Source organism: Pungitius pungitius, chromosome 14 (genome assembly GCF_949316345.1).
Source record: "Pungitius pungitius chromosome 14, fPunPun2.1, whole genome shotgun sequence".
NCBI lineage: Eukaryota > Metazoa > Chordata > Actinopteri > Perciformes > Gasterosteidae > Pungitius > Pungitius pungitius.
The window spans coordinates 11,865,663-11,891,322 of record NC_084913.1 but is presented as its reverse complement, the minus strand read 5'-3'; the positions used below and the strand labels follow the sequence as shown (position 1 = coordinate 11,891,322).

Below are 25,660 nucleotides of genomic sequence, written 5' to 3'. Positions count from 1 at the left end.
CGTCTCAAATAATCTGTGTTCACCATCCCTGCACCTATCATTCCTTCCTCCTTATCCCTCCTTTCCTTTCTCCCTCCTCCCTCCCTCCATCCTCCCTCTTGTCTCATTTAGCATTTCTGGGCTGCAGCTAATTAGTGCTGCTGTATGCATGCGCTGTCACTGCGGCGCCCCGTCTCAGCACATGTGTATAAATAGGCCCTCTGGTGCTGTAATTGCTAATAAGGATCCAGTGTGAGCAGAAAAAAAGGAAGGGCTGCTGCCATAAGCATTTGTAATGAGCAGTAACTTCAAGCACAGGAGGAAGCCTGGATAATGAGGTGGACCGGCCTCTCAGCCTGCATCTCACAAAACGATCTTGGTAGATCAATCAAGCGTTCTTTTCCCTGTTGAAGCAAAAGGGTAAGAGTCTGTTAAACTTCCTTCTGCTCCAATTAGGCTTCAAGCCGCTTCAATAATGAGAACGTGGATAAAACGTAGATGAACTATTTACCATGTTCACTATCTTCATTTCAGCATAGGATCATTGACTCATGCCGGTATTTTGTTAATTAATTAGTATTAGAGGTGGTGTTATGCATAACCAGTCAAATCAAGTCATCACCAAAGTAATTACAAAGAATCCTTTAGGGAATATGAGTGTGTTTATAATCCAATTCAATCATATCAGTCTGGACCAAAGTGGTAGATCAGAGTGACTGCATGGTTAAAAAATTGCACATTTATCTCTATTCAATATAACTTTTAATTCTATACTTGTGAAAAATAAACTTCTGTCTGGGACATTATATTAAGTGTTGTTTACTATTTGCTGACATTTTGTAGAATACAAAGTGTGTTAGATACCCCCCCGACGTCCGTTATTAAACAGCGTCGTGCTGAGGTGGAGCATAACGACGGGTCGATGAGTGTTCTTCCATCTGTGAAAGGGGCAAAAAAAAAGAAAAGAAAACATTCATTTCCTCTCTCTCCCTCCCACACGCTCTAGTTTTCACTGCACCTGGCCAGGATCTATTCTCTCGTTGTCTGAGCCCACAGGGATCAGTAGACACTCAAATGGTCCTGCTGACGTGATAAATAAACTGTTGTCTTCTCTGTGACGGATGCTCAGCAGAACCATTGCAAAATCAACTCCTCAATAACCTGGAGGTATTTCTCAGAATTGGGTTTCTGTAGAGAAAAGTCCAGTGCAGTTTTTCAAGGTCAAAAGACATTGACAGATGGATGCGAATGAGCTTTCAAGCAATTTTGTGATTCTGTGTTTTCCAAAGATGTCCCATGAGACCTCCCTTTGGAGTCTGATTCTCTCCAGCTGTACGACAGTCTGATCAAGTTGTGTTCTTGCACCTCTCCTCCAACCCCCTCGTCCCTTCCCCGAATCCCGTCCCTCCTCCTCCCACGGTTTGGAACAAGCAAAAAAAAAAGAAAAGGGAAGAGTACTCGAGGACACATCTGAGCCGCATGCTGTTCTTGTTTGCCTTTCCCAGAATGCACTGCTGCTGGCCCTGGTGCTAGTGGGAGTTGGCAGTTCCCCTCATGCTTTCATCTCCATTATCAAATGCTAATTCTAATATTACATTTTGTTTGCACTCACTTTACATTAAGAAAAGAAGCCAAATCAACCTTTTCTCCATTAACGGCTTCATCAAGGAGGAAAAGCGCAGCGTGGAACACAAAACACGTCGACAGGTGTAAATAAAAGAAAACAGAAGCAACAAGCGGAGTAGCATTGCAGTAATGCAGCATTATGGCAAAGTCTAAAGGGAGTTTGTGCATGTTGGCAGCTTCAATTTGAACTTACAATTCACTATATCGATTTGATTTAAAGACACGACGTGTCTATCTTAACTGAGACAGATCCCGGCTGTTTTGTGTAAGTTTAAAAGATTCTTTGATATTTTTCTCTGAGGATGATTTGGTTGAGATGATTATCACAACATCAAAAGAAATACCGTCACATTCAAAATTAACATAACGAATGAAAGTTAAAATCACATTATATAATCAGGTTGATATTCAGTGGAATCACCGGCACGTAGAAGTCCTTAGTCAAGTATTAACTTAAATGAACTTAAATTCAGAATTTGTGGTAATATAGAACAAGTGCCCACCTCTATATGCTCCAATGCCATCACTGATTTGGGGCAAATTGTATAATGTCTTTAACGGGGAAGAGGAGATGCTTTCCTCTTTTTCAGCTCAACACTTTTATTCAAACCAATAACACACACAATAATGTTAGTGGTTTTCATGGTGATATTGGGCCAAAAGACACCGTAGACATAAAAGGACAAAAAATCCAAACAATTGCATGCCATGACACAGTAAGACAGTACGAGAAATGTTGATTAAAGTGAAACACATGAAAGAGGTGCATGGCCTTTGTACGACAATTGTAACCCCCAATTTATTTATTTTAAAATTCAAAGTTGGGCATCAACGTGACTTTCTGTACGTTTGCGTGGGTTGTAAAGCCCTGTGGGGCGATTATGTTCTTAAGAGCTTCATGAACCCATCTCTCTTGCCCCCTTTAACCCATCCATCATGGCGCCGTGCTGCCTCCTCTGATGTCTGCGGGTACTCGAGTGCTCCGACTGCTGCAGCAATGCTGCCCCCTTGTGCAGCTTCTTCTCTGAAATATCAACAACTTAAAAAAAACACTCAAAAAGCGTTTTGAATATTTTGAAATTTTAATATACAGTGCTTTGAAAATCATTTCTAAAAACAAAAGGTGGTAAAAATCAAATCAAAACAAATAAGTTACACTGTAGTAAAATGCACTGGAGATTCCTTTTCATTTTTCCTCATTAGTGTGAACTCCATGTATGAAAATAGCATAGAAAGTATGCAAACGTAGAATCTCATTCTGATATATTTGTGTCTAACTTTTTAGCTAAATAAACATTTGTCCCCTTCCAATTCCCTTTACCAACTGGATGAAATAAGGACAACAGCCTCCATTTCATCCATAATTTTGCTTCTTTTTTTTTTCATTTTTCAAACAGCATGAAAAATCATCTTGGTGGCGACAATGACGACCTCAAGACAAGCCTAAATAAAAAGGAAATATAAATTAACATATACCAAACAGTCTGCAAAAAACTTTTTCTCTCACTCAATTGACTGGCGTAGTTTTTGACCTGTCAAACTCTCTCTCTCACACACACACACACACACACACACACACACACACACACACACACACACACACACACACACACACACACACACACACACACACACACACACACACACACACACACACACACACACACACACTGTGCATAGACCCTGGTTTTTGCGGAGTTACTGGTATTTGGAGCAACCCCCCCCCCCCCACACACCCCCCGGTTTGTCCTTTAAAGGAAAATAACCCTTTAACCCACTTGTTGCTGTGACAACAGAAGCTGGCTCCGGGCCGACGGGCGAAACGTAGAGACACGGCAGACAAAATCACAGAAACAAAAGTCGACCACAGACACACGCCAGATATTTACAGTTTGTCCATCTCAGACGTTCTGAATTCACCTCGAACTGCTTTGAAATGTTTACCATGTTGGCCCAGTTGCTTTTTGCGGTTTGTTGCTGAGTCACGCTGGCCCCCAGTAAACCGCTGACCCACATAGCCGCGGTTTCGACAGAGCGTGTCAGTGTCACAACAATCCAAACACAAGACAGACTCCACTCCAATACACTCCTGGCATACTAGTTTTCAATTTAGAGTCCCCGAATATCAGCAGATTGGGAATTTATAGTTGTGAATGTGTATCATTCTCATAACAGCCCTCAAAAACTGCACGTTTTGCAGAAAATAAAGATTCTATAGCTTAGGGTTTTTTGTAAACAGTTTGATATCTGGTGTATCTAAAAAAAAAACTGATATTAAGTAATTTGTCGTTATTTAAAATCTCCTTAATAATCCCACAAGAGGTTTCAGTTTGGTTCACAGGGGGATTCTGCTGATTGTTGTTGATGTCTTAATGTTTTTCTCATCGTTTACTGGAGCTAAACCTTCAGGGTAGTGGTCACGTCATCTGCCTGATATCATTTTCAAAAACACGTCTTGAATTCTTCTGTGACCGAGTCAGTACCTCCTACAGGGTTGACAACAAGGCATCCCGAGAGTGGTAAGCATGGGGGAGGAGGGGAGGGAGGGAGGGGGGGGGCCTCGCAAGCGCTGGTAACAGGGGGTCTAATCGTTCTATTGCACATACATGTCTTCATTTCTGGCTTCCAAGAAGATGTCACAGTTATAAACAGGCAGCAATTAGCATTGTTTTTTGTTTTTCTGTTTAAATAAAAAGAAGAACGGTAGAAAGAAGAAAAAAATGCTATGGACAAGAAAGAGAATAGCGCTTAATTGAATTGCAGCCCAGACCAGAATGATATAATAATAATAATAATCAACAGGAATATTCACAAAAACAACAATAACCATATATAGCACAGGAAATAAAAGTAACGTTTACCTGTTTATATATTATATAATAAAAAAACAACAGTGTAAAATTGATTGTCATTTTAAGATAAAAAGCATTACAACATCCAAGGCATCAACAGTGAGGAACAAACTGGGAACTATATAAAAATGACACTGACAGGGGGGGGGGGGGTTCACAGAACTAAAAACCCAAAAGAACAACGCTCACAGAGGGGGGGCTCATTTGGTGCACATCACGCGTCCCAGAAAGCTTGCTGGCCGCTTTGACTGCGTCAAAACGGGAAAGAGCTACAGTTTGCACATCCCACCCGTCTGCCTGTCTGTCCCAGAGCAGAGAAACTCGCTGCTGCCCCCCCCCCCCAGCTGTTCAGTGTTCACATCAAACAGATCCCACTGGAAAGCAGCTCAGGCGCTGCGCTTCATCGCGAGCGGCTAGAAAAGGCTCCGAGGAGCCGGAGAGATGGCTTTGATTTGAGCCCTGTGACCAAGGGAGGCGAAAAGCTGCTCTTCAAGCAGAGTAAAGGGAGCGTTAGGAAAAGCACGTACAAACCCACTGTTGCACACCGTCAGTCAGTCACAAGCACACAGGAGTAAATGTATCCCTGAATGTGCAACCCAAGTCCCCTTGTTCCACTAACAATGTTCACAGGAAGGATCCTTCTTTCTTTTTCTTTAAATGCCGCCGCCCCCCCGCAGTGCAGTCAGCGCGCAGCCCTCTCCCTCACTGCCAGTCCTCGTCGTCATCGTCCTCACCGTCCGACGAGTCGTCGTCGTCGTTGGTGCTGTCCTCGGCCATCTGTCTCGTCCCGTTGAGCTGCCGCGCGGCGAGGGCCGCGGCGGCGGCGGCATCGGTGGCCGCTTTGGCCGCTCGCTCCTCGGCCTCCTTCTGCCGCAGCGCGGCCGCCTTCTTCTCCTGCTCGGCGTGGCTCTTCATGTGGGCGCTGCGGCTCTTCACCTTGTAGAAAATCCTGGAGGGAAACCAGAGCCATTTGAAAAAACAACAGGAAAAAACTAAAACATGTCATGTGTAACGTCGATGGCGCCAGTTAGGGCGTGGCTTCTCGTTGCTTAGTCTGCGTCCGAGCCACCGTGCTCGTACTCTATTTGCCATCTGGCACGCTGCCGCCACAGCTGAGTTTTAGAAATGTACACGTATACATTTTCTTCCCTCGCACGGCAATTGTGCACCAACACGTGTGCTAATATGTCCGTGCATGCTCGCACCATCGGGCAGAGATTGGGTTAACATGGTGTACTATCAAATAGATGATCATCACTATTAAAATTTGGCTATTTTTGGAAATGAAAACTACTTCTTTTAATAAAGGACCGAACAACTGTTAAAATGTAATACTGCTGCGGCGGTAAAATCGGACAAATTCATTTTATTTAACGAGTAACGTTGGAAAGGAGAAAATATCAGTGTAGGAAAGAAAAAGGAAAAAGCAAATAAACTTAAGGAGAAAATGTTTACCATTCTTGTTAGTTGTCAGTTTTTTGACCTTCTGTAAATTCCCAGAATAACAAGGCACAACTACCATCAGCCACAATCTGAGGCGGTACATCATCGCAAAAAGAAAATGCTGGTCAGGGTGTCTAGTTTAGAGAGAAAGCAAATAAATGACTGGAATACATTAACTGGGAGATCTCTCATCACATTTATATATATATTATATTGCCATAATGGCAGATGAAAGCACTGTTATAACAGAAGGTAACACTCTCTTGGCCTGTCTTCGTAAAGACTGCAGTCACAGTACAGTACGATGTATGAACATGAAAGCGGAGTGATAACATAGCAGAACATCCCAGCATGTGACACAGCATGTGATACAGGCTAATAGTTTCCTATGAACACACATACTGTGACTCTGAAGCGGTGGATAATCCACAATGAGCTCACTTTGAGCACGGCGAGTACCCAAAGGGCGAGTGTGTCGAGAGGCGCGATGTGCCCCCATCTACTTTGAGTTTCCGTTGCTAGGACACCGTTGGCAACAACAGGCGCCGGTGTTGCCAGAGGACGCGCCGTTATTTAATCAAAGCACGGAGGTTTGATTCTTTCCGAAACCCCAGGAGACACTTGCCTCTATTTACCGATTAAAAATAAAAAATCCAAGTGGGCAGCAGCAACGTTCCCTGCAGAAACCGTGCACTTCACGTCCAGCCGGTTCAGTCGGAGGCCACTTATGTAACCGCTGCCCTCAGCTTTGCATCAGCAAACACAAGCCATGCCAACGCCTCCAACATAACAGCAGTGACTGGGGGCATGCGTTGCTCACCTGCCACATTTCTTGCAGGGGAACTCTCCCTCCTGACCAGCAGGGGCCTTGTTGCCCGTCGGCGGGCTGGTTTTACGCGCGTTGGCGTCGCAGCGAGATTTGGAGCTGGGAGGCGGGGGTGCAGGGGGCTGGGCCACCCGGGACAGCAGCTGCTCCCTCCCGACGTCCTCCTGGCCCTTCATGATCAGGACGCTCCCCGGCTGCGACACAGAAAGAGAGGCTGAGATCAAAAACATGGCAGAAACCGGCGGAGCAACTAGGAAAGGAAACGGGTGGCCTGGAGCTGCTTTGTGAGCACCTTTTTATGTAGGAAAGTACGACAAGCTGCAGCTAAACTAAAAACACACATAAACAACCTCTCTGTGTGCCAAACGGCAAAAGAGGATAAAGGTTTCTCGCCGAGTCATTGTTTGCTGACGGACGTAATGGGGTTACACGATCCAGCCAAGTTATCCCCTCTGGAACATCCAGCAGGGGGCAGCAAAGCCAACACTCCAGCAGGCACAAGAAGGGAAGAGTTCAAAAGGTCAAATGTGCCAAAGCCTGACGAGGTCAAATGGGGATTTTAAGCAGTAATGTGCAGAGGGGGTTCTAATGTGCTAACCCTTAGCTTTAAACCGTCGCTGTGAACAGCCTTTTGTTTCATGCATAGCCGAGTAAAGGGTGGTGTGAAAACAAACAATATTAAAACTCCTACTTTCATGGCTTTGAGAAATTACTTTTTGCCAAAATGAGGGACAGCACACGACATTGTAATTAGAATATAACCACCACAGCATTAATTAACACATACAACAATGACGTTAATCCCTCCAGAGTACTGACCTACTTTATGATTTAGCATATTTTTTCAATACCATTATTACCACATTTTCTATTGTGGTTTGTGAGATATCAACATCATAATATTTCTTTTTTTAAGTGTACATTTCTATTTATTTACACTAGTGTCACTAACCTGTTGCTCATTTATATCCAAATTTTCATTATATTTGTCTTATTCTTCAGTTATGTTTGATAAATACCTGGCACAAGAATGTCTTGTCAAGAAGGTGCAAATAAAGTTCCACCCTATCGAATCTCATTTTACGATAAAAGGTCCAAAAAGTAGTCAAAAAGCCCAACTGAAGCTTTGAGTTGCCGCCAAATACGTAGATATTTACTTTTCTTCAAGCTTTGCTGCAGAAACCGACGAGGAGACGATTTAATCCATCAAACTACAAAATGTTACTGCTGACATTTATGATGAAGAATTTTTTAAAAAAAACACGGAAAGAAAAAAATTCTTATCACCTCCGATAGCAACAGCACGGTGTGTCCTGTATGTGTGTGTGTGTCGTAAAGATGATGCAGCATTAACGGACCCAGACAAACCCTTTTAAAAGAGAAAAGACAGGACTGTCTTTTCCAACAGGACTGGTCTGAAAGTCTTTCCTTTATTTCTTTGATCACTAAAGAAATTGTATTATTTTAAACTACAGAAAGTACTGCCATGACTGTCGAGTTCAAGAAGCAAACTGATCCCAGACAAAAACAACCAGTATACAATGGATGTCTCTTCCCATGACAGTGGTTAGTTCATGTTGGGAATCAAATAACACTGATGTTATTATGTGTCGTAATGGGATCGGATCCGGTGACATTTCTCCTGTTGTGTTTGTTATTTCCCTTCCGTTCCCATGAGGAGCTGCTAATTGATCGCACACTCACATTCTCAGCGGACTGCAGTGTGTGCGCCGCCACGGCGGGGCCGACATCCGGCTTCCTGTCAGCTGACCCCTCCCACTTCCTGCTGTCCTCCTCCCTCTGTGGCTCCAATCTGTGATAGCCCTGCTGGTCCGAGGGAGAAGAGTGTGAGAGTTGTTCCTCAAATAAATGTTGTGCCCCCTCAAACTAGGTGCTGGAGCACAATGCTCCCTCAAGATTTGTGGCTGCCCCCTCATACGTGCCTGTCTAGACCCGGCCCTGGTGTGAGACACCACAGAAAAACAAAGTACTTGGAAATCTCTTCTTTCTATGTGACAGAGACACAATCAGTGAACACTGACAACTATACGTTAGTGCAGTATTGAACAAACAACAACTTCCAAAACTGGTGCTGCAATTTGTCCGTGGATTAAACTACTCTGTGTCTACTATTCAGACGGAGGACAGTGCGGTGGAGCGTCCGGAGTGAACACAGTTCATGGGGGGTATTCGGAGCGGTGTTATTTCTGAACCGACACTTGGCATTTAGTTTCCCACCTAAATTAAACTCTGCTGTTTCATGTTTTATCACATGGCTCCTACAGTCATACAGACAGTCAAAACATGTTTGCAAAAGCCTGTAAACTGTTGAAGAGGTTTATTCTGCCTTTTGTCTGTGTGTTGGGTGGCGTTCACAAGCAGGAATATTTCAACCCAAGGCGCCTGGGAGGTTGCCTTCATGCCGTTACTAAGCAACAACAACAACAACAACAACAAAAAAGCTAACGCATTCCCTGCCATGTAAATGGCTGACCGTAGCCTGGCGGCTGGCTTTTGAGGTTCCGTTAGGCTGAGCGATGAACCGGAGGATGCGACGTCCTGGGACCGAAGCGCTCGCGCCTCCAGCGCAGGAACTAAACGCTGCGCGCCACTGACCTTGTGGTCCGTCTCCTCCTCCGTGGTCTTGCTGTCGAGAGGCTCCAACTCGCCGTAGATCAGCATCCCGTGGCGGCCCATCTTGGCGTGTTTCTTGTACGTGTAGTAAAACTCCACACACTGCGCCACTGACTTCGTGGTCACCTGTGAACCACACACACACACACACACACACTTTTATTTTGAATGAACTTTCTCGCTCACTGTGTTGGTGCATGTTACTGAGCTCATAACGCTTTTAGGGCATTTTGGAGCTGCCAGTGATGTTGTGAAGACACAGCAACCCCCAAAGGCCTGCAGCTGTTTTTATTCATTGTCTGCTTTTATTTCCGTAGATCAAATGTCCTACGGATAATACAACAACATAGGATTTGTTTTGAGAGGCATCATTGTTGCTACCCGCTACAGCGAAGACGGGGCCAAGCACAATAAAAGCCCAAAGCGCATTGAGGAAATCCCATTTATAAGCCTTTATGGTGGCAGGTTAGTCAAAATAACAATGAAACTGTACTTTGGTTCCCTTCTTGATCAACAAAGTGGCGAGGACAAGTCAATAAAAATAATAATTGCCTGCGGACACTGGCAATAACTAAACCAGAAGGAATCATTATTACAAAGTGACTGGACTTCCCTTCTCAGCCTACACATTGTCGGAAAAAAAAAAATTGGTGTGTAACTGTTTCGTTTTTGGGGAAGTTTTACAGCTACTGTGTGACCTTCGCTAGCACGCAGAGCTTTTGTTTTCATCCCCTGGCATTTGAAACCACAACATACCTGTTTCTGCACCATGAAGAAGTCCTTCTTGTATGTGGCGATGCCTTTGTTGAACTGCCGTCGCTCAGCTGCGCTCCAGCTGTCTGATCCTTAACGAGAGAGAGAGAAACACAGCCCTTTAAAAACACTCAAGGATCTGCTTGCAGACTACATTCTCAATGGGAGACCCTGACAAGTCCAATCCCAGCCCCCCACCCTTTAAACCGCACGCACGCGCGCACGCACACACGCACGCACGCACACACACACACACACACACACACACACACACACACGCACACGCACACGCACACGCACACGCACACGCACACGCACACGCACACGCACGCACGCACGCGCACGCGCACACGCACACGCACACGCACTGCAACATAGTCAAATCACTCGATAAACAATGGCGCTCCTGTCTTCTGCTTGGGATTAACCACATGCTGTAGACCCCCCCTCCTTCCCTCGTCGCGTTGACCCTGACAATCCTCCACAGACGCCCACTCCCCCCCCCCCACACACACACACCACAGCCATGACACCCTCACTACTGCAGCTGCCATGGCTCTGAGGAGAAGTCCCTGTTCGATGGACACAGCCGGTATTATAAACCAAAACACAAACAAAGTCACGACACAGTTCACACAGTTTTCAATGTATTATGTGCGCTTGTTTTTCGCTTAAATGCTGGCCTGCTGGGTCGGGTTTATCAGATAAGGAACAACTTTCTCATGACGCCAGAATGTCAAGACAATAATTAAGAGTTTTGGCAACAGTCTAATTTGCTCCTCCCTGTCTCCATGTCACTGCAGTCAATCTCCAACTGGATTAAGGATTATGTTCATTATCAAATGGCTATAAAGGTGATCTCATTAACTGATATTCATTTAACGGTTATCATGGCCATACAATATTATCGCATCTATAGAAAGTTTAAAATGAATAATAACCCTTTAGGTCAAATTTATCTTTAAGTGAGTTTGTTGTGTGTTTTGACAAATCAATTGATTGATTATGATTTAAGAGGTCATCATTGGTATAAAAAAAATTAAGTATTTAATACAAATGTTGTCAATACCGAAAAATTCATTCATTCATTCATTGTTTGGTTGAGAAATTGAAAATTGACCATTGATATATTTCAATATGTAATTCAGCATAAATACAGAAAAGAAAAAAACACCTTGTCACGTACCTGAGTAGTGGTAGTTTGTGAGGTTATGAGACCCGGGGAAAACTGGATTCCTCAGCATCAGGAGGGCCAGAGCAGCCTGAGGGACAAACATACACTTCAACACCCTGAAACAAACGTCAGCAGCACAGCGCTGATCGCCGCGAGCCGCCACGCAGCAGGTCACCGGCTCCATCAGGCGCGTGCATTCGGTGCTTTATTAAAAACACGCACAATCACACCTGGCCGACACAATGAGCCGGTTGGCTGCCGGAAAGAGAGAGAGGAGCACGGTTCTCATTTGTCCGGGTGCATCACACCCTGCATGGGCCTGATGAGAACCAGCTCAGTGTTCCCGGGGGGGGGGGTGGGGGAGAAAGGAGTCTTGACCGCTCATGAATGTTGAAAGGCAGCAGTTTGAGCCGGACTGCTGCAGAGAGTGGGTGCATTGACACCCGCCCCCCCCGCCCCACACTAACACACACACGGGTGGTTTCCGTGACAACGTTGGACCAGCGTTGGTCGCTCGGGCCTGAAATTTGAAGCAGCACCAACACAAAGCACTCCGACAACTCGGCTGTTTCTCTGCACGTCGACTCCAGCTTCTTCTTGTTCATTGGTTTAGGATCACCGTGTAAGTCACTGAGAACACAAAGTTATGCAGTCGACAGATTTGTGTACTCTGGGAAAATATGGAGTTGTGGTTCATCTTTCAGACCCACTGTTTTTTCAGGTCTTCGAACGTTTGCCTCTGGAATGTACATATTTGATCCCCTAAAGCCCTTTTGCCCTTCTAATTATAACATTAATGAAAATAGTCGTAGACCTATTCATCATCATTATTATTATTATTTAAACTAGTCGAATGAACTTTATATACAAGCTTAAGATACAAGCTTGTCACATGCAGTAAGGCTATTAATCACTTTTAGTATTTCAGCGGGGTATGACGTGACAGAAGGAGCCACTCGCCATGTTACCTCATTGCATTTCAGTGTTTTGCCTCATCCCCACAAACATCAGAGTGAACGTTGTTCCTGCGGCACATTTGGAATGGTAAAGGTGTGTTTGATACCAGCATGGTGAACGTGCTTCAGATAGCGGTTAAGTGATACGTATACTCATTGTATTATTTAACTACGTGAATGAATGAAAGGAAATATACTATGCAATGTTGTACACTTCACTCTGAGACAAAATACTGTTGCACCATCAGTTTCCAAAAGCATCTTCCAAGGTCTTGTTTGGTCTCACTATCAGTCCCAAACCCCAAATATTCAGATTATCATCACATAAGACAGAGAGAAGCAGATTTGAGAAGCGGGAAGTTGGACGTTTCGGCTTTAAAAACCTGGCCAACTATTAATCACCCGGACGTTTCATTTTCTGAGGCGACTAACTGCCTGTTTGCCTGTGCGCTCCCACCTCATTAGCAACATGTGCAGCTCCACACACACACACACACACACACACACACACTAGTCTCAGTCATCTCAGGACAACCACAAGTTTCATTTCAAAGCACACAGACCATCTGCAGAGCGCTCACTTTCGTTGATGAATCAGACAGCTCAGATGAAGGGACTCTATCGTGAGCATGTACGTGCATATGAGAGACCCGGTTAGTGGAAAGCGTTGGGTTCAAGTCACGTGCAGATGCACGTGAGCAGATGCACAAACATGACTTGAAATGCACGTTTACATGCTGCTGATCAGTAATTAATGTTTCGGTTTTTTTTAAACAAAGCCTTGCATACTTTTAGTGCCTAAGTGAATGCTCCGCAGTACATATTGATCTTTTCTTTAATGCCACCTTGCAGGCCCACTATCTTGGAGCATTTTGGATGGATTAATAAAACCCATTTATAACGACATTTAAGGTGCACTTCATAAGATCAAGAAATCTGGATTTACCAACAGAAAAGATTTTTATAAATCCCTAACCCCATTAAGGAAACTAAGCTTCTCCTGCGTAATACTTTAGAATATAAGAAAGAATATAAGAAATCAGGTTTGAAATAAAATAAACCTATAAAATATTGGCTTTAATCTGTGCACAAAGGCTGGTCATGAAATATATGACTGTTACCATGGAAACATGGCAACATGGAAAAGACTCAAATTACGTTCCCAAGGCTTTACATTTCCTGCCACCCAAGAGGGGAACGCTTCAAAAAGAATGAATCATTATTCATTTTCAAAATGAGTTGTCCAAAATAATCATTTCAAAATGACTATAATCCCCTTCTACCTTCAATCAGTCAGTCCCCTGAAAACTAGTATTTTTCTGCAACATGAAATACGATTGACTACATAACCGTCATTTATGTATTATAGAATAAAAACTACTACTCAAATCAGCCGTGTGCATTTTCATGCCGATTTGATGGCATGGGGCTAAATGTCAACGGGTGCACAATTGTACGTGATGACAACCTTTTTTTTTTTTTTTTTACCAACCAAGTTTGGCTCACTTCAAATCAACAGTTTAAGTTTCTCTTGTGCAAAATATATTTTTTTAATCCAGGACTTTGGTAGAAAATACCGTTTTAATGTGAGAGTCCGGTCACTTAGGTGAAATCAAAATGTGCAGCTCCTTTAGGGCAGGTTTTCACTTTCTACGTGTCACAGCAATATTTACGGGGAAAAGCGGTTGTTTTTTCTATTAATCACGGAGGTCCGTATGGACGGTTCTGTCGTGCTCACCATTATCTCCCCTTTGCACTCGTACAGACAATGGTGGGCTAACTCCTGGTTGGTGCCTCCTCCACACAAAACACTGGAGCAGGCCAGGTGCATGAGGGCTTCCACTGGAAGACAGACGCACAGGATCGTGAGCATTTCCATTACATTCAGTGCCGACAACATTTTATTCTTCTAAAGGGAAGAACTACGTTAGTTTGTAATGGATTCAATGAGGAAAAAGCTTTTGAGCAGTGAGGATTCTCAGATCCAAATTGAAGATACGAAGAAGTAATTTACTGCTTTGATTGAACCCATTTAATTCAGACAAAAAAATCACTTCACTTCACAAACAGAAATAATGGTAAACTAGCAAGCTTCAAGGGAAGGAAAAATAAGTCATCCTGATTTATAGTCAAAAAGATGATGGAATTTTAAGAACAGTCAGTTTAACAGTAAATCACCTCACATGATGGTTAACAAATACGACTCCTGCAACAGTTTGTCAAAAGGATTTATACTTCAGTTTAAGGGGACTGAAAATACTGGATTTAGTACCTCTCTGCTGGAAGTCCGGCTTTTCCTCCAGATCCTTCAGCGGCGCCCAGAGCAGCTCCGCTTGATGATGATCCAGCTCAACAGCTGACCGCCGCCTCAGCTCGGGCACCTCGGCCTGGTACCGCGACCCAATATTTATGCGTCTGGGAACAGGACATCGGTGTGAGCCACACAGCTCTCAATTTAATCTATTCAAAGTTCATCAAGTGGCTTGGCGACCCATTCATTCACTGTTTTATACATATATGCTTACTTGTAAGAGTGTGTTTTATTTCTGAGATCATATTTTGATTACTGGGCTTTTCTGATCTTTAAATAGCAAGAGGAAGATTGTTGCGGCTCTCTGGCTGTGAGCACCACAATCCCTGCACTGTTTGGATCTCCAGCTTGTTACACAGCTCTCTTTTGTCCTCTCAGCAAAAAGGAACAAAAACCAAATTCCTTTCCAATCTTGTATTTTAAAAGCAGAGCGCTCTTCTTAAACTCACTGAATGAATCCTCAACCCGCTGTGGGAGAAAGGTTGCGTTTAAGTAGGAAGAATCGTTCATGATTCAACCAATGAGTCCAACAAACCTCTGTAGCCTTTTTTGTTAACCTACATGCAAACTGAAACCAGATACCTCAGTGTAATAGTTTGGTAAATCATGTTGTGTTACATTAACAGATAACTCTGTTCCCGCATGCCCCCTCCCACCCCTGCACTTCCAGGGGGCCTGCAGTATTTCCAGCTGAGTGAATGTGTGTGTGTGTGTGTGTGTGTGATCTGGCAGCCTCGATCGGGGAAGGTGGGCCGCTACAAGTTGAACTGTGCTGGCTCTCGCGGGTTTGGGCTGATGGAATAGTTTATGGGTTAAACTAAATGGAGCCTTCTCCGCAGCTCGAATTTCCATAAACATGCACAAGTTATCGGTGGATGTGTTTACGTTTGGAGTTTGGTGGTGGTTTCGAGTTATAGTCCGCATTACATTACGGCGGTCAGAAAGAGTACATCCAACTGACAGGAAATGTTTATTTGTCACCAGTTCACCGCGATCAGTTATCAAAAATGAAGTCACTGAACCCGACAACCATCGTTCCTACGATGGACAAGCCCCCCCGAGGGAAGAGGCGGCATATTTTCCACCAGTGACAAGCAGGGCCGTGGTACGGCGGTAGCAGATGGCGATACGGGTCTGAATTTTGTGTCCTGCCTTTTTTGCCCCTGAGCCTGCTTGAACGTGATTGGTCAGTACAACTCGGACTACCGACGCAACCAGGAACGCCTCAATCTGAAGTTTAGTCAAGAAGTCTCACACTGTGTTTTCTGACTTTGTAACCAAAACCGCATCCCGCACAGTGCAAACTTTACTAAAGGTCACCGGCCTCTGACGCACTCGCCCCCCATTGGCTTTAAAAGCTTTCGTGTGACACTTAATGTGGAGCAGCGCCCCAGAACAGGATGCACTTCTCTTGACGGAGACTGCGAGCGCTGGCGCTAGCTTCTGGATGACGGGGCAGAAGATTCCAGCGGTAGCAGCAGGCGGAGAGGAGCGCCGCCTAAAAGCACGGGTTTGGTATTTCAAGAAGTCCGTGTTCTCTTTCAAAACATTTTGGGATCCAGCCCAGTGTTATGGCTTGAATAATTGATTGCAGCGGTACTCCTCTGGCTCTGGTAATGAACGCTGTGCTTTGAGAGCCCTAACAGATACCACACCCTACAAAACCTTTCCACATTCAAAGACGACATTTTGAGGGAAATACTCACGGCTCTATGCTGACTGGAGTCGCCTCGATCATAGCAGACAAAACTGGCGGTGTGATGTCGCAGCTGCCTGAAAAGGAGTGGCAAGACAAAAATCCACTCAGTGATGTTATCAAATATATATAAAACAAAGAAAAGAAGAATATCAGTCAGGCGCAACACTCATTTTTATACATCAACTACCCGTAGTCTGTTGCAAATTACACATAAAGTGACATATAGGTTGGTTATACTGTGTGGAATGCATGCAGATGCGGAGCCTCCTCTTTGAATCCCCACAGTTCGAGATGAGGAGGATCCAGCGAGGTCTTCATTAGCTCGTCAGACTTACTTGAGCGCAACAGGCTGCGCGTTGCCGACTTGGGCGTCGCCGGAGGCGCCAGGCCCAGGCCCAGGCCGCCGGCGGCGGAGGACAGGAAGGTGGAAAAGTAGAGGCCGGAGCCCTCGCGGACCGGACTGAGGATTGGCGGTGGCGTGTAGGGGGGGATGGAGAGAGGGTGCTCGGCGAGGCGCACGGGGGACCGTAGGTGGCTCTGGTAGGGCGTGATGCTCGAGTAGAAGGGCGGGTTGATGAATAGACCCGGTTTGGGCGGCGGGATGAAAAGGGGCTCGGGCCGCGGACGCCGCTTGGACTTTTTAGCGTCATCGTCTCTCTCCCCTTCGGTTCTTCCATTCTGGTGGGGAAAGAATAACTGAGAGCTTAATTGCTCCGAGTGCGCTGTGATACACGCACCTAGAAAGACAACAACATATACAAGTGTACATGCACGCTCATACAGTCGGATTGTTGTGCATTAACCCTGATAAATCCTAAAGAGGAGGAACATGGCACCCCAACCCTTTACTATATAGTACATAATGTACAGTATGGCAGTGCTAAACCCTGATAATCTGCATAATCTGGGACAGGTCAACCAGTTCACCCACCCCCCCGCCCCCCAGCCCAACAAACGAAACAGGGAAAGAAGTGTGGAGGACTGAAATGGGGGCAGGGGAGACGAGGAGCACGGCGGGGGGAAGGGACTGTGTGTTGGCAGCGTGATGTGGCACAGATGCAAGGATTTAATAGCTGGAGTTTAGAAGGACTGAAAAACAGGACGAGGGAGCACAGTTGACACTAACATACTGCCGTCTTTGGGAATCAATTCAACAAATGAGGTTTGTTAAAATATGGGACTATAAAACAATTAGAATATGGCATGGCGTTACCCCAAAGTACAAAAAACAGAAAGGAAACGAATGAACCACGTGGCTACCTGCTCTGAGCTCTCCGACAAGGGGTTCCTGAGTGAGCGTCTCCGGGTCACGATGACCGAGGGCTTGTGGTCGGCGCGGCCGAGGTTCAGCGGGTTCGAGGGCCTGTGGGGCCAGTCGGAGGCCCGGGCCGCCTCGTCTCTGTCGGGAGAGGAGGGCTCCTGCCTCCGCACCGGGACCGACACGGGGATGACGAGCGGCAGCAGGCTGTCGTCCCGAGGCCGCTTGGCGCTCAGACCCCCGGTCCCTGTGGGACTCCACGGCCTGTGGGGATCCTAATGAAAGACGAAGCGGGTGGGGGGGAGGGGGGAATTTGCTTTACACCATGATTTGGATTGTTGAACAGATACAGTGCTCCCTGCAGCCGGTGTAAATAAATCACAACCGTTACCAACTACAGCTATAGGCTGCCAAATTAAAGTAAAAAAACAAACAAAAAAACAACAAAGTTGTTTGTTGTTTTTTTGTTGTTTTTTTGTTTGTTTGTTTTGTTCTTTATCTCACATAAAAACACAGATCCAAGTGACAATGAAGTCAATACTAAAATGGAGGGTTAACAGATACAGTACAAGGAGAGCATGAGGTGTATTTTAATTGATTGATTCCAAAAAGCAGACAGACAATGACCTCTGAACCCTGTCGAATTACAACATGACCATATCTGATATGACAAAGAAAACAAGCTTCTTGCGCGTCCACGCCTTGATAAAAGCACCGCACCATGCAGCCCTCAAGTGAGCGACCTCAGGTGCACTTCCAGAGGAACCGTCTCCAAGAGCATTCTCAGACTTTACTGCTTTGACAAAAACCACAAGGAGTCGCCACGAGCAGCCTGCAGCGACTCTGGGGCGACTCCGAAAGCCCTCTGAACCGCCGCATCATCGAAGGCAGACGCATTCTGTCATCGCACGGCGCATCTCCGGGGGGGGCATGCTGAGCTTTGCAGGGGGGGGCGGGGGGGGTCGAGGCCAGGCTGGAGTTTCTCTCCTTTGAGGGTTTGGGAGGGGGGGAGGTGTGCAGGCATGGATCCAGGGCAGAGCGGCGCTGAGCTACGGACGCGTTGCACAACCAACAGATCCGGCACCTTTAACACAGATGAGCGCCGCCAGGGGGTTTCATCAGGTCCGCTCGCACACATTTACAACGGGGGGGGGGGGGGCACTGCTTCAGCAAGGCGGCGCCGGGCGGCCCGGTTCTCTGCTGTGTAAACTTCCAGCGACACGTTAATCACAAACAACACTCGACCCCGGCTCAGCTTTTCCCTGACAGCGTGTTCCAGTTCCCGCTCCCGCTCGGGGAGCTGTGGTCCCACTGCAATTATACCCTCGGATCGCAATAGGAAAATAGATTTTGAGCCCTCACTGAGACGATAACAATTAAGGCTTACAGCGATGAGTTCATATACTGACTGATATGCAATTATGGTGATTCAGAATAATCAGTCTTCTTCTCTGGCAAAGGTTATCCTCGGTTGAGTGGAAATAGCTGAGAAACACATGGGAGAGCAAGAGAAGAAGGAAACGAGAGCGACCGAAACAGTAAACAGACAAATGATTCTCAAAAAAACACACTACATACCTTTACAATATGCGGCGGCAGAGACTCCATTTCTGAGGCCTTCTGGGCGAGAGTCTCCAGGTTGACCTCCTGGGACACCCTGCGTTTCCTCCGCGTGCTCTGGATGACGCCCGTCGGGGCCGGCTGGACGTCCCGGGCGCCGTTCTGAGATCCCGGCGCCCCCGGGGAAGCCTGGTCTGACGGGACGGAGAGAAAGGGGTTGTCCGACGGCGCGCCGTCCTCCCTTGAGAGCCGCCGCGACCGGCGAGGCTGCGCCTGCGCCGGGGGCCGGGACTCGGACGGTGCCTCTGGGTGCAGCGTCGGTGGCAGCAGCAGATCCGAGGGCTGCTGGGGTTCCGGGGTGACGTCCTGGATTATCGGCTCCTGGACCTGTGGGGGAGCTGGAGCCGAGGACTCCAGGGAGTGCTGCACCACCACGGGCTGCGGGTGCGAGTGTGCATTTTGGGGGCCGGGGTAAAAGTCGAGCGCGTGAGGGTTTTGTTGTTGCAACTGCTGATGTTGCATTTGCTGCTGAATTTGAAGCTGCTGCTGCTGTTGTTGCTGAATCTTTTGTTGCTGCTGCTCATGCTGGATTTGTTGCTGCTGCTGAAGCTGCTGCTGCACATTGTGTTGATGCTGAATGATTTGTTGCTGCTGCATTTGTTGATGGTGCTGCTGCTGAATTTGCTGCTGGAGTATTTGATGTTGTTGTTGCTGTTGTTGTTGTTGTTGCTGGCGTTGTATTTGCTCTTGCTGCTGCAGCTGGTGCGGGGGTTTCGCATGCGTCGAGTAGTTAGGCGGGTTAGGGAGGGTTGTCCTGTTGCCTTGAAAGGTCTGGTAGTACGCTGGCAGGTGCTGCTTGGGCTGACCAAAGGCCAACTGGAAGGGCTGCAATACCGAGCTTCCTCCCGGATGGGAGGCGCTGTGCTGCTGCGGGTTCAGCGCCCCCGGTTTCAAGGTCTCCTGAAAGGCCTGGGACTGCTGCTGCTCCCAGTCCAGTCCCCGCACCTTAACCGCATCCCTGTACGCGTCCACTGCGGGGTTTGGCCCCAGTGGCTGCTTGTCCGCAGCTCTGCTCGGAGGCTGTTGGTGCGGCTGTAAGCCGGACGCTTCGTGCATCGACTTCCCAAACGAGTTCTGGGTTCTTGAGTCCGTAACGTTGACTCCCCCGATGTAATTAGCAAAGTTCTGTCCCCAGTTGGACATGGTATTCCACGAGGCAGCTCTCTGCTGCTGGGACAGCGATGGCTGCTGCTGACTAGGTTCCTGGTGGGCCCATTTCATAGGCACAGTCTGCTGATAATGACCCCTGTTCTGGTCCCCCTTGTCCGGGCTGAAGATGACAGAGTTCAGGTACATGTGGGGGGCTTCTGGATTGGAGGTCACAGTACTTGCAGCCTCGCTCTGTCCGGGGTCCGGGGTAGGGCCCCCTGGGATATAGTAGGACTCCTCAGGGTGCTGCGAAGTCTCCTTCATCGCTATGCTTTGCTCGTTGAAAAACGTGATGCGTTTTCCGGTTCTTTTGGCGCTGGGTTTCTGCTGGGCTGGTACGCTCATGACGGGCATGAAGAAGCCGAGCCAGGAGAAGGTTCTCGACCAAACCGGGTTTCAATTACACTTGAATATATGAATCCCTTCCCATCCACCCAAAAAAAAGAAGTTGTGAAGTAAAGCTGTAAACTACATCGCCATCAGTACGAAGATAATCTCCTCTTCCCCTCTGAAGTCATTCGTCGCCCACTCCGAGGTCCTGGGGTGAGCAGATCTAAAGGAGTCCGTCTGCTTTTGTCATTCATGGGCAACACCCTGTATAGAGAAAATGAGAGAGAGGTCAAGCACTCAGGGGTGTCTCATTATCGACCCCGCCTCAGTCATGTGAAAACCTGCTGTTTGCTATTTAAACAATAGCGCTCCGCTGAAAGGTGTCGTGTGCGATAATAGAAGGGGGGGGGGGGGGGGGCAGTCAAAACTGTGTCATTATTCACTAAGCTCGCGTGATACGGTCCAGCATTCAGCCGGACACGTATACCAGGCCTGCACATACCAGCGGAAGGTGGAGATGGCTAAATCAATAGTTCCTGGAAACGTCATTACTGCACCACGTTTAATGACTGACAGCATGAGCAGAAAACAATGTGGAAGCGCTGCTCTACTGATCTGTGACATACATCCTCTTTCCCCCTAAACTGCAAAAGAGACAGCAGATTGAACTGCATGAAAACCTCTGATTGCAGCTGTGTGACTCATGATAGGACAGAGGAAAGGGGAGGGGGGAGACGACATGTGCCATTTGAACTGCGGCTGCACAACTAAAAGGGAAGGGCAACTGAAAGTGAGCAAGCATGACTCGCAATGAAACCATCTCTGCGAGGTGAAAAAAGTCAAAACGGGCTTGCAGGTAGCCTGCCTCTTAACAATCCACCATGGGTTACCATGGCGATCGTCAAAACTATTATCGGATGTGCAGATTTTTGACTGCCAAATTTCAAGAAGCGCACAGAATCCCCACTGTTTGTGTTAAAATTTCAATCTGTGCTGTGTGTGTATGAATTAAAACAGAGTCACTCTTCTGCAGCAGTCCCACTCCGAAAAAAAAAAAAAAAAAAAAACATTAAGTATTTTTACTGATCCTAAAAAAAGAAAATTCACCATCACCTGCAGGATACATGCAACAAAAAAATAACATGTCAAAATGTTGACATAAATGAATATTAGAATCTCTACTATGCGGACATCTCTGACAACCTAGGAAGTGAATGTTGCTTGTCACCCTTTACTCTGGTGGCCTAGTAAAAACACAGGTTCTTAAAATAGACGGCTGCAGCTGTTCAGATCCTGCACGCTGGCTCGGGGCATCACTGGCTGAGGAAGCTGCATAATGTGGCTGACTGCGTGTGTGTGTTTGTGCACCGCCAATGCCATGCGACGGTATGCATACCTATGGCCATGTGCGAGTCAGCCTCTTCTGGGAAAGGTGCACACAAATAAATCACATTTCTCCCTTGCAGAAAACAATAAGACCGCTGTGTGAGCAGTCTGTGCACAGCCTCCACCCGAGGCGAGCCATCACTGTGACGCATCACAAGCGCAACCTTACACAAGCCCGGGGTTTAGCCCAATGGACAAAGTAATATGTTTAATTGGCTTACACTACGCCACCCGAGCACCGTCAGCCGCCCTAATCCATCGCCGTTTCCTCGTTTCAACCAGCCCCGTGTGGCGTGGCTCGCGCACCAGCGAGGCCTGCGCGCGTGTGCCAGACGTGCGAACCGAAGAAAAACATGCGGGGTCTTTCCGCGAGATGACGCTTCCTGCGGCCAGTCCCCTTTGTTACGGACCACGGATCCCCATCACTACCGCCGTGCCCCGTTGCAACAAGCTGCACGCCCCCCCCCCACCACACACACACACATACCCCTGGCCCCTCCTGCGCGGTAACAGCGTGACGGCAGAGCGCACGAAAAAAAAAAAATACAAATGCCGTGGATCGACACAGCGTGTCCGCGGGGGTCTGTCAGGGTGCATTCGAGCGGCGTCTCGACAAGGTAAACAAAGTTTTGTCAGCGAGTCGTGGCGACGACAACAACAACAACAACAACAACAACAACGCACTGTTAACACCAACAACAACACCACCGCGGCTCCAGGTACTTACTGTGTTCGAGGTGGAAGCGGCTACGAGCGGCAGCTCGGTCCGCAGGATCGCGCACCGGCGGCTTTGCGCGGCCAGCAGCAGCAGCAGCAGGCCCGCACGATACCGACATGCGGGGATGACTGCATACATCCCCGAGGTTGACTCATGATATGCCGCTGACCTCACTCCCTGGTACTTTCTCCCCCGTGGCTCCCTCCCTCCCTCGTTCCACGCGATACAGTGAAGATGAACGGCGGGGTCGATGCGTGAATACGAGTCCTTCCCGGTCGGAAACGGAACCCGCTTAACGTGTAGAAACGCAATGGCGCAGCGCCGCCGCTGTCAGTTGCACATCGTTGCGGTGGGATTGCACAAAACAAAAAAGAAGACTTGCAATGCGAGCCTTGCGCTGTATGTGCATCGACTCGCTCCCCGTATGTGTGTGTGTGTGTGTGTCTCTCTCTCTCTCTCTCTCTCTCTCTTCGCGTCTTGTGATTCTCCCTCCCGCTGTCCTCCCCTACGCCGCCACCAGCTCGGTGGCCACACCCACTTCCGTGCCCATATAAGGCGTTCCTCTGACACGCAAGGCGCTGTAATTTACGGAGCAAGATCCCTCTCACTCCATGCGGGAAATTCCAACACACAGTGGAGGGGAGACGGGGGGGATTATGGGGAAGGACGCGTCCGGCTACTTTCCGTTTTACATTCACTTTCCATTGAAAGCCACACACTTGAAACGACTGACACGATTGCACTCGAAAGGCACGCGTGCTTATTTCCACGTGACACAGCAAATACGAGAGAAGGAACATGCTGTTCATGCTGGCGGTGGTACTTGTTTATGATAAAATATGTTTTAGAAGATAGTCACTTCAAACTTCAGTATTGTTCTTAGTATCCTCTCCAAACATCTTACATGGTTCGTTGGAGAGTGTCACTCACGTCCTGAGAAGAAAGATCAACCTCAACATCACCACATAGTGATGATCACACCAATGTTTTGGTCCTTTGGGACACGAGTCATACCACACTGATCTTAAATAGACATTAAACTCAATTTCTCAATTCATTCAACTCAATTTAAAAAGCAATTCCTTGCATTGACCCAGATAATGTCGGCCGGTTTGGCATGAAAAATGAGATAAGAGATCATTAAATAAACACAACGTGTCACGTATTGTGGTTACAAACATCAAATATTTAAGGGTGAACTTGACTTAACTCGAGTACACAAGTGTTTTTGGAGTGAAATAACACATATTGAAGCCTTAACCATGGCACAAATGTTGCAAGGTGATCTGTGGACCACTCTGTGATGTAATGTCAAACAAATAAAATGGTGAATGAATGACAGACTGCTGCATTAGCCTTTTTCACAGCAGACATTCTGATCTGTCACACAAGCAAAACGCACAGGTGTAACTAAATAAAATCAATGACGGCAGAGTTTCATTAAGCTGTCTTAGCGCCAGGGTCCCCGTGTCGCAAATGCTGGCTTACGTTCCCATCTTCCTGGGACACTTGAAGAACCAAACCATTGTTATTGTTTGTTAGCTAAATGTCGTTTTCTACCATTAAAATGTGAAATATCTGCCCAAAGAGCTGTTACAAAGGGGACGATGTGGGGATGGTTGCAGTGTCATGGCTTCGGACATGACCAGGAATGGGCCGCAGTCTAAAATAACGTGCAAAGCCTGAAAACATTCACCGATGGCGTTGACAAGGGGTCGAGCCAGACTGACATGTCTGCTGCCGCTGATGACTCTGCACTGGGAATTGACGTGTGAGTATTTGTGTTTGTAAAACCCTGTGTAGGCTGCAACAGTTCCTTTGAAGCTGAAACCAGAAGCGCTGAAAAGATGAAGTGATCAACGGTCAGAACTGAGTGACTGAAGAGTTTTTTCAAAGCATTGAAAGCCGAATGGTTGCAGATCCTCAACAGCAAAGATTTGCTAGAATTCTGAATTCTATGAATGAATGAAATTCATTTTATTTCATAGTGGAGAGTGTTTGAGTTGTTCGCAGTCTTTCTGACACAACAAGCGATTTTCAATTGCAATAAATTGATAAGAATCAATTGCTGCACACCTAAACCCAGACATCCTGTGTTGCACCCCACTCAAACTATAATGCATGGAGAAAAAAAATATTACTACAAAACAAAGTGCATTTCAGGTGATTATTTAAGAACGTTTTAATGCAACTATAGTTCACTGTCACCATTGACTTGCACCATCTTTTAGAGTGGACGTTTGAGTTAAACACATCATCATTTATTCAGCAGACTGTATGGCCGACACAGTTGGTGTAGCAGTTTTCGGTTTTATTTCTTCCTGCACAACAGTAGTTACTTTAGCTGCAGGCCATAGATAACGGCACGCGGGTCTCTCTAGAATGTGGAGATTCCGCGCAGTAACTTAACTACATCCGGTCAGGGGAAGCATCTTCTGTCCAAAGCGAGCTACCGTTAGCTTTCCACGAGCCACTGACAGCGTCACGTTGCTAAGCCATCATCAACGGAATGGCGAACGTTAGCATCGAGTTGGCGTGCAGCTGTACTCACGTTGAGCTCGGTCCCTCCATGGCACGATCGCCTTCATGCTGCTGCGTTGGCGGGTTACAGCTTCAGTTGATCTTAAACTATCTCAACCATCTCAACTTTTCTTTTTTTTCCAGATTCCTTCACAAAGCGTCACTCTCCCAGTTTGGAACTCTTTTAGCTAGCAAGTGATGCTGCAGCCCATCTACGATGTCTGATGAGAGGTGATTGTATTGTCACAATGTGTTGTGACCGTGGTTAAATTCCCAGTGGAATACAGCGTTGGTAAATAGCGGCACTCAAGTGCTGATGAGCTGGATTATCTGTCGGGTGTTGAGGGCGCGTTCCGTTTCTGATTCGCTGTCGCTGCTGTAACGGCTCAACGGGGAACTGAAAAGAGGACATGTGAAAGACGAGAT

At 46.9% G+C, this 25,660-nt stretch overlaps 1 protein-coding gene across 4 annotated transcripts; it reads right to left on the bottom strand.

The window, feature by feature from the left end:
• Positions 1-3,337: 3,337 nt before the first annotated feature.
• mideasb (mitotic deacetylase associated SANT domain protein b) lies at positions 3,338-25,582 on the bottom strand. 4 transcript variants are annotated; one of them, XM_037486578.2, is made up of 13 exons: positions 25,266-25,582; positions 19,090-20,874; positions 17,514-17,786; positions 16,589-16,931; positions 16,261-16,327; positions 14,516-14,658; positions 13,982-14,085; positions 11,300-11,375; positions 10,117-10,205; positions 9,343-9,486; positions 8,431-8,553; positions 6,721-6,920; positions 3,338-5,406 (listed from the first exon to the last, which is right to left on the bottom strand). In XM_037486578.2, exons 2-13 carry the CDS (start codon positions 20,632-20,634, stop codon positions 5,160-5,162), a joined length of 3,354 nt encoding a protein of 1,117 aa, XP_037342475.2. In that variant the 5' UTR covers positions 20,635-20,874; positions 25,266-25,582; the 3' UTR covers positions 3,338-5,159. The 4 variants fall into 4 exon arrangements, with proteins under 4 accessions (XP_037342475.2, XP_037342473.2, XP_037342478.2 ...); XM_037486576.2 differs by lacking the exon at positions 25,266-25,582 and adding an exon at positions 22,724-23,225; XM_037486581.2 differs by lacking the exon at positions 25,266-25,582 and adding an exon at positions 22,724-23,219 and having other exon boundaries at positions 8,431-8,550.
• Positions 25,583-25,660: the final 78 nt, after the last annotated feature.

Bases quoted from the DNA above. Each gene is read 5' to 3' on its own strand.
- mideasb (XM_037486578.2), bottom strand. From the start codon at position 20,634: ATGCCCGTCATGAGCGTACCAGCCCAGCAGAAACCCAGCGCCAAAAGA. The intron at 11,376-13,981 runs GTGAGCACGACA...TTTGTCCCTCAG, and splicing joins AGTGCAAAGGGGAGATAATG to GCTGCTCTGGCCCTCCTGAT. The intron at 6,921-8,430 runs GTGAGTGTGCGA...TCTGTGTCGCAG, and splicing joins CACTGCAGTCCGCTGAGAAT to CCGGGGAGCGTCCTGATCAT.